We start from the raw sequence: 13,196 nt of genomic DNA on the forward strand, positions 1-13,196 counted from the left end.
ATCAAAATGTTGAGGGACCTGCCGTAGACTCTCCTGTGATAAGTGGCCTGAACAAGCAGATTCTATCCTGGCATGGCAAATTAACTTATCAACTGGAAATTTTTTCATTCAAATAATTGATTCCAATTTTTTAGAAATTCCCAGGATGAGTAATGCTCCCAGGTCAGGATGTTCAGAGATAGTGTTTCAGAAAAACCAGGGTTGGTTGTGAGTAAGTAAACATTGTTAAGTCATAATGAAAAGGAAACTCAGTATTATTATGCCATAACACAGGGATGAATAACCAATATTTTGCAGTATGCATGGGTGCCCAGCCCTCTTTTTGCAGCTCCCAGCCATGCTAAGAGAGGAAACCAGCATCTCCCAAGTCACATTATAGAAGTTCCTAAAGAACCTGCTTGTTGGTTACAAAGTGAAGGTACCACATCCAGGCCTGTATGTACACATGAAAAGTCCCTATGGCAGTCAATTTTGCGATCTCTTAGATTGTGTTCTCTTGGATTACTATAGATGTCACAGCGTAATGTGCGTAATGAGTACTATCGTTCATATATTTAGTTCTATACATGAATGTTTTTTGAATAGGACTGATTTCCTGTAGCAAACCTCAGCTGATACTAAAGCAAATTCAGCCTCCATGTGATTACCTCTTCCCTATAATCCTTGACTGCTAAAGGCAATAATTTAAAATATATGACTTCCAGTTGTCAAAAGATGACCAGTCCCTGAACAACAAATATTTATTTATTTATTTTCTCACCAAATACCTGAAGGCCTAATTAAGTGCAGCAAGTATCTTTAAAATGAGCTATTTCTAATGGGCATCATTTTTACTCTTACATACAATGAGATTCATGGTCCTGCAGAGACCTAGTTGTTGGTGTCAGAAATAGGGTCAGTAGGTACAGGATGCACATCATCTGAAGTTTAGAGATGTAGCCAAGGGCTATGAGAATAGACTCCAGAGAAATACTTAAAAAGCTTTGAAAATAAGACAAAACAAAACAAACAAACAAAAACCCGAGGAGAGCAGAAAAGCAGTTTGCCGTTGGCTCTCTGGAAATGCTAAAGCTAAAGTTGCTGGCAATCTTACAGTATATGTGTGTGAAAGGAGTCGCTGAGGAAAGAGAGAGAAAAGCATCTCAGATATATGGCAGAATGGCCATGTATTCTGGGCTTCCCCGCAGTCAGTCCCTGAAGCAGTTCAGCAGTTCTTGGAACTGACAGATATTTCAAGTCTTGAGTCCTTGTAAGACGTCCTTTAGGCTGGCAGCTGACAACTGCCTAGTCTAAAAATCTGCTATAAATATGAAATGGTAGCCTGTGTGGCCTGTTTCTTCAATCCCCCTATAGCTGAATCTAGTAAATGACATCTGGAAAAGGGGGAGTATGATCTATTCAGTATATAGCTGTGGCTTACATTGTGTCTTATTTTTCCTACGCTTGACTGCACCAGATTCCCCTCAAGGCAGGGACCAAAAGCCATCTGATTGAGAAGCTGGACAGAATAACCGTGCGGTGAAAGACTATGCTGTCATTATTGATCTCTTCTTTGGGTCTTCTGTGTAACTTACCCTCTTTCCTTAAGGAATTATTTGTGCTCTGATATGAGAAAGACACACATAACAAGTGCTGATAGTGTTATTTGTTCAGTCATGTGACTGTGTTGTGTTTTTCTGTGCCTTCAAGAGTGGTCTGACAAGCCAAAATGTATTAGGTGAAGCTTCTCCTACAATTTCATATCCTGCTAATTTTCTGCTGAGGTTTTTTTTTTTGCAATTCTTTGGTGAAAAGGAGCCATACCCAACGTTTGAGGGAGAGGGGAGGGTCAGAGTGGCATGGTCGTGAACTATAACAAGTAGGGTAACCAAATTTCCAAAAATAAAACCGGGCATATTAGTTTGGAATATATTTGAATATTTATTAATGTTAATTCATAACTTCAAGTATATGTGTAGGCAGAATTGGGCACTATTATCTGCAAACATAAAGACAGCCACTATATGATGGGTGGGGGTGGGGATGGGGGGGTGGGGATGGGGGGTGGACCAGCAGAAAACTCTATTTGCTGCCATCTACTGATGATCTAATTTATTGCAGCCTGGATATAGTAAATACCTATGGAAATTCTCACTTCAGTTCTGGCTGTTTGGGAATGTTCTGAAGAAACTTCTTGGGCGAGAAGTTAAACATTTTCAAGGAAAAAAACCCAAGAAAGTCCAGTTGCCTTTTGAAAAGCATCATTGAAACACCCAGACATGGTAGCTCTAAGCACCATGAACAGTCAAATTTGGAGGTTGATTTTTCCTGTGCCAGGACTTATAGTGGTACAGCCACTGACCAGGCTGCCAGGGTAGGGTAAGGTGAGATAGGGTAGGGTAGGGTAGGGTAAGATAGAATAGAATAGAATAGAAACTTCATTGTCACTTTGAGTGTTGCATACAGATGATGTCTGATCACACCCCAAATATGTGAGGTCTTATCACTCATAGGGCCAGGATTTCCCTCACCCAAATTTTGAGCCAGTTGAATGGCAGATTTAATGGTGTTATATTTATATTAGAGCTTGTAGACCAGGTCTACAGCAATTCATGTCTCAGAAAGATGGAAAACCACACTGCATAATTGGGCAACTGTGTCACTGAATTTTACAAGCCAAAACATGGATTTCATAGCTCCACACAGTTCAATTTGCCCATTCCTTTGAAGGAATATCATACTGAAGGAATACGAAGAATGCCGCAAAGAAAAAAAATTCTTATTTTATTCAGTTCTTATTCAAATATTTACCAATATTACTATTGATAATATTTATAGAGTATTACTATTGATAATATTTGAATAATGATGGAATACTGAAGAGACTTTACAGGGGGTTTGGGAGGGTTTTTTTTTTTAAGGTGGGTCCTTCTTAACATGGTTTCAACCAAATTATCTTGGGAGGTGTGGAATAAAAGCACAATGCAAACTGAAGAGGACCTTGAAAATGATGTTTTGGAGAATCCGGAGTTTCCTTGGAAGCTATTTAGTTTTACTCAGGGACAAAACTGTCAGTAGTTGAGAAGCTTCCACCAAAACTGCTGGGTGTATTCCAGAACCCATTCTCGGTTCACACGAGGAGACTGTCAGATCCAGAAAGTCTGCCACGTGTCATGGATACTCTAGATTGATGCTCTCTTGTGCCTCCAGCTTCTTCGCAAGCCACAACTGCTTCCATGCCTCAGATACAGGAATTTCTCAGGAGGCAGGGAAACACTGAAACAGTATTCTTAAGGGGTCTTTTTTATCTACAAGAGATGAAAGACAGAAATATGGTTTACTTTCTGATAGAATGTCGCATAATGTCCAATATAACTCTGTATCTCAAAAGTAAATCTGACAGAATTTAACTACGTTATACTCCTATATATGTGCTTGTATCCTATCCAAATGTTGAGCTTCCCTTAACATAAAATCTTAATATTCTGACTCTAAAGAATCTGTTAAATCAAAATAAATATTCAAAAGCTTGGATAGAACTTACAATAACTTTGAATCTTATTTTAAGATATATACTTTGCTTATTATACTGATAATATTTATGTATTACTTGGATTTTAACAACCATCTGTAGTTTTTAAAATGATATAATATGTTCATCAATTACATGAATCCAAGTAATAAAATATTAAAAATTCTAATCTTGTTTATGACACTTGTTAATTCTGTTTACCAACTATTTTGTTTTAACTTTCTGAATTTTTCTCAGCTGTTCCTTTTTTCTTTTACAAACTCTTAATATCATTTTAAAAAATGAAAAGCACTGCAGTAAAGTTACCTTAGCTTTCAAGTATTAGAAAGGTTGCCACTGTTCCTTTGTTTCAAGAACTCAAAAGAAATTCATCTCTAACTGACATCGGTCTTTGGTAAACATTTGATTTGGAGGCATTCAATGGAGGATACATTTATGTGGCTGTTGTTTTTGAAGTTAAATAGGAGTATAAATAGCTGTGTTTTGTTGAAGATTCTTTGCAGGAATGTCTTAAGTTTTGAGATGTGTGAATGAGCAAGTGGGCGAAAACCCCTGCAGAGAAACAAGTTCTCTTTTGGAAAAACAGAGACGTATAAAGAGAATCTGCTTCGAAATTTTTTTTATCATTTTCTAGCAATGGCCAAAAATGAATCCTTGTGGATTCCAGCTACTTCTTGTCTGGATATATTGGTTTCATGTTATTGAACAATATGTTCTGATGAAAGTATTCTTGAGAAAAATCTACTCTTTGGGGGTGCATGTCCTTTGGATAAAAACAGTAATTCCAGTTCAGTGTTTTGATTCTTCAAATATCCTCTTGTAGAGAGAATAGACAGGGTTTCATAAAAGGCTTCTAATTTTTTCTGGGAAGAGATAGATATGTTAATCTGAAGGGCCAAAGAATAGAAAGGCTGATTAAGGACAACAACGTATATCCTTTAGAACAGGAAAAATAATGTTAGCGTGATTTCTATAGGAGGCAGGTTGACGACAGCAGGTAATAACTCACCCCTGTGCTAATTCCTGACTCAAGTCTTCTCCTCTTTCTCCACCAGGCCTGCTGTGATTTACCCTCCTTGGGGATGAACAGAGTGGCTCCTGGTCGCTGACAACTCCAGCACTCACTGCAGGATGGCCCTGCTCATCCATGCCCTTTGGAGCCTGTGCATCACCACTGTCCTTGTCACCTCAGCCACACAAGGTAAGAGAAACAGAGGAGAGCAGCTACCAAAACAGGGCAGCCCTTGCAATGAATTAATTCATGAGCCTGCACCACCTGATGCTGGAAAAGCTGAGGAAGAGAGATACTTCCTTTTCTAGACAAAATGAAAAATGTGAATTCTGTTGCAATTTCTGAAATAAAACCTTTTATTTTCCTTTCACAATAAACGGTAAAAAGATTTTTAGAATAATGTTTGGCAACTTCCCTTGACAATGTCAAAATATTTTTCAATTAAGTACTAAAAACAGAATTGCTTTATTTAGAAATGCACAACGTTTACAGTTGAAATCCCTGTCTCTTTGTCTCCTGTATATAGGTATCTGATCAAATTGTATTTAATATCACATCTTCCTAACTAGCAAGAACAGGCTACTTCCCTCTAGTAATGCAAAGGAGATCCTGGTACTATGGTGGTGCACTTGGGACAGTTACTGAATTCCAGTTCTGAGGCCCTGGGGAGGGAAAACACGAGCAGCGAAATGAATGAGCATGTTAACATTATAAACCTTGTAAGCAAATAACCTGAAGCTGATTTTGGGAGACCCAGTTCTAGTAATAGATGGTTAGATACGTTCACTGCGAGGTGACACAGTTTTCTGCAAAATTAGCAGTCTATTTTGGTGCTCATACTGAATTTAGGCACTTGGAATATTTTTGAACACTTCTAGCAACTACTGTGACTGCTATCATTTTTTTTCCCCAGTAGGCATCCCTTACTTGTAATAAGTACAGAAAAAGTGAACATTAAGAAGGAAACTTTGTCTAACAATGGATTTCCAACCAAAGCCTTTTTTTTTTAGACAATTGAAAAGAACTGTCAAGTAAGAGAATCCGGGAGGGTTGGAGGAGCGTACCTCCGGAGAACCATACCGGAACGATATCCGGTGCTCCGGGCTGGCTCCGGTACATCCATGCCAGGGCATACCGCCGGCAACCCACCACTGATCTTGGCTAATGAAAGCTCAACAAATGCTTCTAGTTCATCCTCTCATACATATTTTCCCCACATTATGGTTAGAGCAGCTTTCTCAGATTTGACATCCTCCAGATGTGATGGACATTTTGGTGTGGATGACTGAAATTGTACTCCAATAAGTATATCTAAAGATCCTAGATGGAATAAAAAATAAGAGATTGATTGTTCTAATATGCAGCTTATTAATATAGTTCACATATTGGCTAAGTATTAATTGCTTTCTAAAATACCCTCATATGTTGCTCATATATGTGATATACAATCAGTGTACAACTAATACTAAGAACAGGAATCCTGGTTATCAGAATAACAGAATTTGAAGGGAACTTGGAGGACTTCTAGTCCAACTCCCTGCTCAAGCAGGAAACCCTAGAACATTTCAGACAAATGGTTGTTCGATCTCTTCTTAAAAACTTCCAGTGTTAGAGTGACCACAACTTCTGGAGGCAACATGTTCCATTGATTAATTGTTCTGTCAGAAACTTCACCTTCCTTCTAAATTGGTTCTCTCCTTGATTAGTTTCCATCCATTGCTTCTTGTCTTTCTTCAGCTTTGGTTTGTCCCCTTAGATTTCACATCTTTTACATCCCCATAGATATCCTAAAAGGTTTCTGAACAGGGATTAGAATGCAGGAAAAAAATGCATTGAAAGTTACCAGCTTGGTTTAAATAAAAGGGGGGAGATGGATGAGGATGTAATGGGTGCTCCTTATAATAAGGTATGATTTCCTTTCATTATTTGTAATATAGTCCTGCTTACATTAATTGGGGAGGAGACTGTTCTTCAGTGATTATGTGGCATTTGCACATTCAATTTTATATAATGTTAAATATTTCCTGCTTTTGGAATCAGACATCCCACATCCCTCAAAGTACTACTTCAACTCTAAAGCTCCTGGAGGGGAAGGAGTGGCAGAAGATATATATATATATATATATATATATATATAAATGGATCCACACACCACCATCTGTGTCATATTTTAATCTTTTAGACTGGCTGACTTTCACTAGTGAAAATAGAGTTGATTAGAAGTCTCAGGATTCCTGCCAAGAAGAACGGGGATCCTCGGTCTGAGAGTACAGAGTGACTCTATTTGTTTAGATGAACAAAGCCTTGAAGATCTACCATATTTCAGAAGGCCAAGGGGAAAGAGGAACAGATTTGTTTCCTAAAGTGAAATGCTCAGAATTCATAGAATGTTGCCTACCATGTTTGTCGTAATGTGAGACACCTTCTGCTTGCTTTCTTTTGCTTTGGGTTTTCAGATTTTGAAAGAAAAGGAGATAGGTAATGGAGTACTGCCAATTGCAGGGCTGTCAAACTCCCGGCCCATGGGCCAGATGTGTCACATGCTGGCCCTGGCCCTGCCCAGTTTAGCAAAGGGGGGGGAAGTCCCAATGCATCATGAGATGCTGCTGTGATGATGTGAGTTTGACACCCCTGTAAAGGTAAAGGTTCCCCTCACAAATATGTGCTAGTCAGTCCCAACTCTAGGGGGCGGTGTTCATCTCCATTTCAAGAGCCAGCGCTGTCTGAAGATGTCTCCATTGTCATGTGACTGGCATGACTAAATGCCGAAGGTGCACAGAACACTGCTATCTTCTCATCAAAGGTGGTTCCTATTTTCTACTTGCTTTCGAACTGCTAGGTTGGCAGAAGCTGGGACACATAATGAGAGCTCACTCCATTACGTGGCACTAGGGATTTGAACCACCGAACTGCCCACCTTTCTGATCGACAAGCTCAGCATCTTAGCCACTGAGCCACCATGTTCCTGGCCTATAGGAACCACTAAACGCCAGCTGCATTTAGATTCAAGTATTTGTCCACTTTGAAAACATCTCTTGTCTAATATATTTAACCACTGATGCTTCTTACGCACAAATATACTGGCCTATCAAATATATTTTAAGTGCTACATGTTTTGATATTTCCTATAGTTTTTTTTTACAAAAATCCTGCAAAATAATATTTACTTAACTCCATGATGAGCTGTATGAACTATGCAAATTATTATAGTTTTCACTTTAACTGATGTGCTATGATTTTTTTCTACTTCCCTTTGTACTGAAATTAAGGTGATGGAAATGTTGCTGCCTTAGCCATATGGTTTCTGTCCTAAATCTTATTCCATATCACCCTCTTGGGTTTTCACTCAGACGGATTTGATTGGTAGTGTCAGTTTGTATGCCTAAATTAAGAATTCTCAGTTTCCCATTTGCACCTGTATGCTTTTAATTTGACAATTTGGATTCTGAAAAAAAATATATGGAGAAAACTGCTTTAAAATAGGCTTGGTCATTATAATACTGAATACATGCAATTTGTTAAAGCCCTTCTGATGTCTATTCTAGCTGTTTGTTTTAGTATCATAGTCAGATGCTTTGACTGTGAATTGATAATTGTTACCTATCCTGAGCCTTTCAAATATTGAAAACTTTAGGAAACAAAAAACAAAACTGAAGAAATACTCATCAGAATCATTACATGTATGTCTTGCCTTTTGTGAAATGATCTGAATTCCAAAGGCAAATTATAATGCAAGTTTTCAAACTCTGTGAGTTTTCTTAAGCTTCTGTGTGAAAGATTTTAAATGAGAGATAAACCTGGAGAACCCTTCTCCCATGCATCAAAAAGAGAACCTTAATTTAGTTTAAAACAGGAAATCTTTTTGGAAACAAACCTTAATCAGTTTTAAACCATGGACTCAAAGGCCTGTGTTTTAAATCAGGATTCTTGCTTAGGATAGAAAACTATATTCAGATTAAAATGAAACTTTTTCTGTATTCCTCTTGCGATCAGAAACAAATTTATTTGGCATTGACTTAGCAAGAGATACGAACATGTAATGTAACATGTAAATCAGTGTAGTGTCTGAACAAGTTTACTTTAATTAGTTCAACGGACCATAGGAAAAACCTTAATTTTAAAAGAAAACTTGACCATCTCTTTCAGAATGGGTAGGGCCACAACTTTTGTTTGAGTGACAAAAATGGGTGCCTTAAGAATCTACAAGTCTTAAGCCTGCTAGACAATAAAATAAAACAAAGACAATTGAAACAATTGGGGGGGGCAGAAAGTCACAAACCAAATTAAAATTACTTCATATGCATAAAAGAACCAAGAAGAAAATGTGACCAAAGTTATGCTGAAAAAACAGTTTTTGTAGCCTTGCGAAATGCAACAGCTGGGCTCAAGCATACCTTTGGGGGAAGCATGCTCCTAGCTGTGGAGAACTTTGAAAGTAATAACCATCACTTTGAAATGGAGATGTAGGCAGTATGTAACTACACAAGTATGTAACCACAAACAAATATCCTGTGCAATGTTGCAAGAAAGCAGACAGTACTAATGAGATTTCTGTCTTATCCAGTTTGTGGTGAGAGATGAGCATTCTACTTTTCTAAAGAAAGTTCTAGTGGAGGAGATTTCACCATGAACCTAGCAAGCTGTCTGAAATCAGGATCTTTATGTTCTCTGCTTTTCACTGTTGTTGGTACTTCATTTCTTATAGCCCTTTGACAACAGCCTGAGACTTGGGAAATGCTTAAAGCCAATAGCCTCTATGTATGTGTATGTGTGTGAGTGAGGTGTCTGTGTGTCTCTAAACAAAACCAGATGTGCAATAATGCTAGGCTCATAATCTGCATGACTGAACTTGAGACCTGAATAGAAAAGGCTAATGGCCATCTGTGTTCCACTTAAAACAATAGTGGACAGAAACATAATTGGTACTTAGGAGTGATGAAAGAAATATCCTTCTGGGTTCGGCTCCAAGTGGGGAAAAAGACACTGGAGACATGGAGGCTGCTTGGAAAGATGGTTTTAATGGTGGACAGGACCAGGCTTGAGTCCTGAACAGAAAAGGTGATCACATGCTTCAGTGTTGGTGGAGAAGAAGAGAAGGGCTGAGGGAGGGGCTTGCTAGGCTTTTTATAACCTGTTCAGTCCCACCTCTCTGTTTCTGTTCCTGTGTAAGAAATGAATTCTGATTGGTTGTCAGACTCAGATGGGCCCATGCAGGGGCAACTCTCTAGGCTGCGTTTTGAATCCAGGTTTGGTTGAGTTCTCAGATGCCATGTGGTGAGTTGGGCAAAGGGCCAATATTATCATGCTTTAATCCCATGCTTTAATCCCCTGGAGATGAAGTGGAGAATTATTATGTAAAGGGACTATCTTGGTCTTCTTAATGGCCCATTGACAAAGTGGGGATGGGCAGGAAGCTACAGGGAGCTATTCTGTCTTTTAAAACATATTTCTTTCTTTTTACATCCAGAGAAATATTCTGCCTTTTCAATATTTCCTAGGATATTTCATTTTTCTGGGAGAGGGCTGGATGATAACTTCCTACAGGAGGACAGTAGAGCTCACACAAACAAACAAAAATCCAGATTATTCCCCCATTTTTCTTACTAAATAAATAATCTTGGACATATAATGTCCAGGATTTCTGTTATCTACCATCTGAAAGTCAGCAAGTCAGCATTTTGTGTCATAAAACACACTAAGGGTATCGATGATTTTTTTGAGCATGAAATTCTCTGCATTCTGTGATGAATAGAGTCAATTCATGTCAATTAAATCCTCTTGACCATCTTCCTGTCCAGTTCTATCTTTTTGTCCAATTCTGATTCTTGGTATGTCTTTTCTTATGTGTCAACAGTGAGAGTTAAGCATACATAGGTATTCTGGAGTGGAAATGCACCCTCCTGTAGCTAAACCAGATAGATAGATGTCATCATCTATCTGGTTTAGGGGATCATCTTGTGGTGGAGGGGAAAGAAGACAAGGCTAGAAATGGTGAGAAGGAATAAGAGTAAAGGGGAACATTACGAGCATTGAAAAGCAGTTACTAAAAATATACACATCTTTGCACACCACCCTTAGGATTGCCAGGTTCAGATTTGGAAATGAAAGTTAATTCTTTAGGACTCCAAACCTTGGAAGAGTCAGCCTATGTGAAGAAAAAGTAAGTCCTAATCTGCCACTTGGAGACGTTTCAGATTTGTTCATAATTGTCATTTTAGCTATCCTTCATTCTTGCTGTGGAGAAGTGAAACAAGAGTCCAGCCAGGCCGAAAGGAAAGGAAATTAGACCAAAGAAGGGCTGGCATTGTCACTGCAGACCATTGTCACACACTGCTGGAGCCTTTAAAGCTTCTGACACAGATATTTGGGGTTTCAAGCTAGCAACAGTACCCAACTCTGTGATCATCTTCCTATTCAAAATCACAGCCATGTAGCAAAAAGCAAAGTAGTAAAGGCAGCTAGTGGAATGAGGAGGTGGAAACAAAGGTTTCTCCACAATGTGATGCCCATGAAGTGTTTAGAAAGTTTCTGATCACACCTACCAGGACCGATGGATGGGGGAGTGAGTGTGAATTGCTAGAGAACAGACATAAGTATACCATCCCTTTAAGCTAGCCTGTTATTCTCGGTTGCAGCAGAGGACGTTGCTCTATTGGCTGTGTTGAAGCTACAAGCCAGCCTCTGTTGGGTAGACTGTGGGTGGGAAGGATCTGGCTCTTCACTCCAGGCTGTCAGTTATTTGGGGGCAATTCTGATACCTACAATTAGGCATCTCTGCCTTGAAACCAAATCAGCACCATAGCCTTAGCAATTGCAAACACATTAAGGTGCAGTTGGGAGGCTGTGGACTTTATTGAATAGAGCTTCTCCCTAGGCTACCAGTGTGAAAATCCATGGCTTTTGACATCTCCTTTTCTACTGGAGCCCAGCTCTTTCATCCCTTCTTAATTTTCTGTCCTCCACTGGTATTGCTATTCTCAATTGCCCTGTTTTTTTTCCTCCCAGCTCCAACCTTCTCTTGTCTGCTGGGCTCTCTCCACATCTCAAACACCAGCGCCTGGCTGTACTAGTTAGTTACTCAGCTAATGGTTTAATTACAGACTGCCTCCACGGGGCTCTTCCATTAACCCAGCAAGGGGGAAGGAAAAATTACACAAAGAGCATCTATGACATGCTTGCTTTCTAGCCCCCTCTTATCTTCCCTTTGAAGTCCTGAGTGCCACTAATGTGTGCTTCCCGCTAGAAGCTTTGACAATTGCCCTTGCAGTTCAATGCAGGAACCTCTTGGCTAGTTAGAACAACCAGCAAGGATGAAATAAGAAGCCCAAAAGGAATGCAGATGTTCTGCCCAGGTGGGGCCATAACATGATCCCAAGCACCACTGCTAAGCTCTTCCTGCCATTGTTACCTGGTGATGCACTAACACCTTCCTACCCTCTCCTTGGCAGACGAGAGAGAAAATGGACATGTTAACCAATGTCTGCCAGATTGTGGTGGCTAAAGCTGTTGCTAAGAAGGCAGGGGAAAGCAAATATAGCTCTGAACAACTGGGTCATTTTGTCTGGATGATGCTGTGGAATGTACTCAACAGTTCGTATGTTCTAGATCATACAAGTGTTTCATTGCTATATTACCATTTTGTCAAGCTCTTGTCCTTGTTAGTCATCCCTTGAAGGGATTATGAAAAAAGCTAATACAATCCTTGGTTGTATAAACAGAGCCATAGAATCAAAATCAGTTGAAGTATTAGTAATGCTTTATAAATCTTTGGTAAGTAAGACCACCCCTAGAATAATGCATCCAGTTTTGGTCACCATGTTACAAAAAAGATGTTGAGACTTTGGAAAAAGCGCAAAAAAGAAAAACCAAGATTATTAAGGGCCTGGAGACAAAAACATATGAAGAACGATTGCAGGAATTGGGTATGGCCAGTCTAGAGAAAAGAAGGACTAGCAGAGACTGCCACAAAGAGGAGAGGGTCAACTTATTTTCCAAAGCACTAGAAAGCAAGCCCAGAAACAATAGATGGAAACTACTCAAGGAGAGAAGCAACCTGAAATTAAGGAGAAACTTCCTAACAGTGAGGACCATTAACCACTAGAACAGCTTGCCTTCAGAGGTTATAGGTGCTTCATCACTAGAGGTCTTTAAGAAAAGACCGGATAGCCACCTGTCTGAAATGCTATAGGGTATCCTGCTGGAACAGGGGGTTCGATTAGAAGATCTCCAAGGACCCTTCAAGTTGTATTCTGATTGATCGATTGAATGCATACTGTAGTGCTGCTGCATCTTACCTTTTAGCAATTCTGACCATAAAATGAGAGCAGCACCTGCCAGGTAAGAAGCAACACTGCCTCATCCTTCTACTTTATCATCCAGAGGACAAGAATTCTAGTGCAAAGAGGTGACCTGTTGATCATCTGTGCACTAGGCAACAAGTCATCTCCTTTTTAAGACAGCTTTAATTGTAAATGGAACATCACATGACATTAGTATGCAGTTACAGAAAATTTACAATGGAGAAATCTTTGGGATAAAGGTAGTCATTGAAGGTACAAAGCACAGGATTAATCTGGGTAGGGGTGGGGGAATGGTAAAAAGGTTGTTTGTAAAAGTGAATTTTGCCTAAAGCTGTGATTGAAAACCTATGGCACGCGTGCCCAAAGTGGCACA

General features: G+C 39.4%; 1 protein-coding gene across 3 annotated transcripts in view; it reads left to right on the forward strand.

Annotated features, from left to right (window-relative positions):
- ADGRL1 (adhesion G protein-coupled receptor L1) overlaps positions 1-13,196 on the forward strand; it is a 141,535-nt gene that overhangs the window by 69,816 nt on the left and 58,523 nt on the right. For all 3 annotated transcript variants that reach the window (XM_087709724.1, XM_087709723.1, XM_087709727.1), the window contains exon 2: positions 4,567-4,712. In XM_087709724.1, coding sequence (XP_087565850.1) covers positions 4,643-4,712 — 70 coding nt within the window. In that variant the 5' untranslated portion in view covers positions 4,567-4,642. The remainder of the gene's footprint in view (positions 1-4,566; positions 4,713-13,196) is intronic.

The sequence above is a fragment of the Thamnophis sirtalis genome, unplaced genomic scaffold (genome assembly GCF_051295495.1).
Source record: "Thamnophis sirtalis isolate CommonGarterSnake01/CBP01778 unplaced genomic scaffold, rThaSir2_p1.2 scaffold_3, whole genome shotgun sequence".
NCBI classification, from domain to species: domain Eukaryota; kingdom Metazoa; phylum Chordata; class Lepidosauria; order Squamata; family Natricidae; genus Thamnophis; species Thamnophis sirtalis.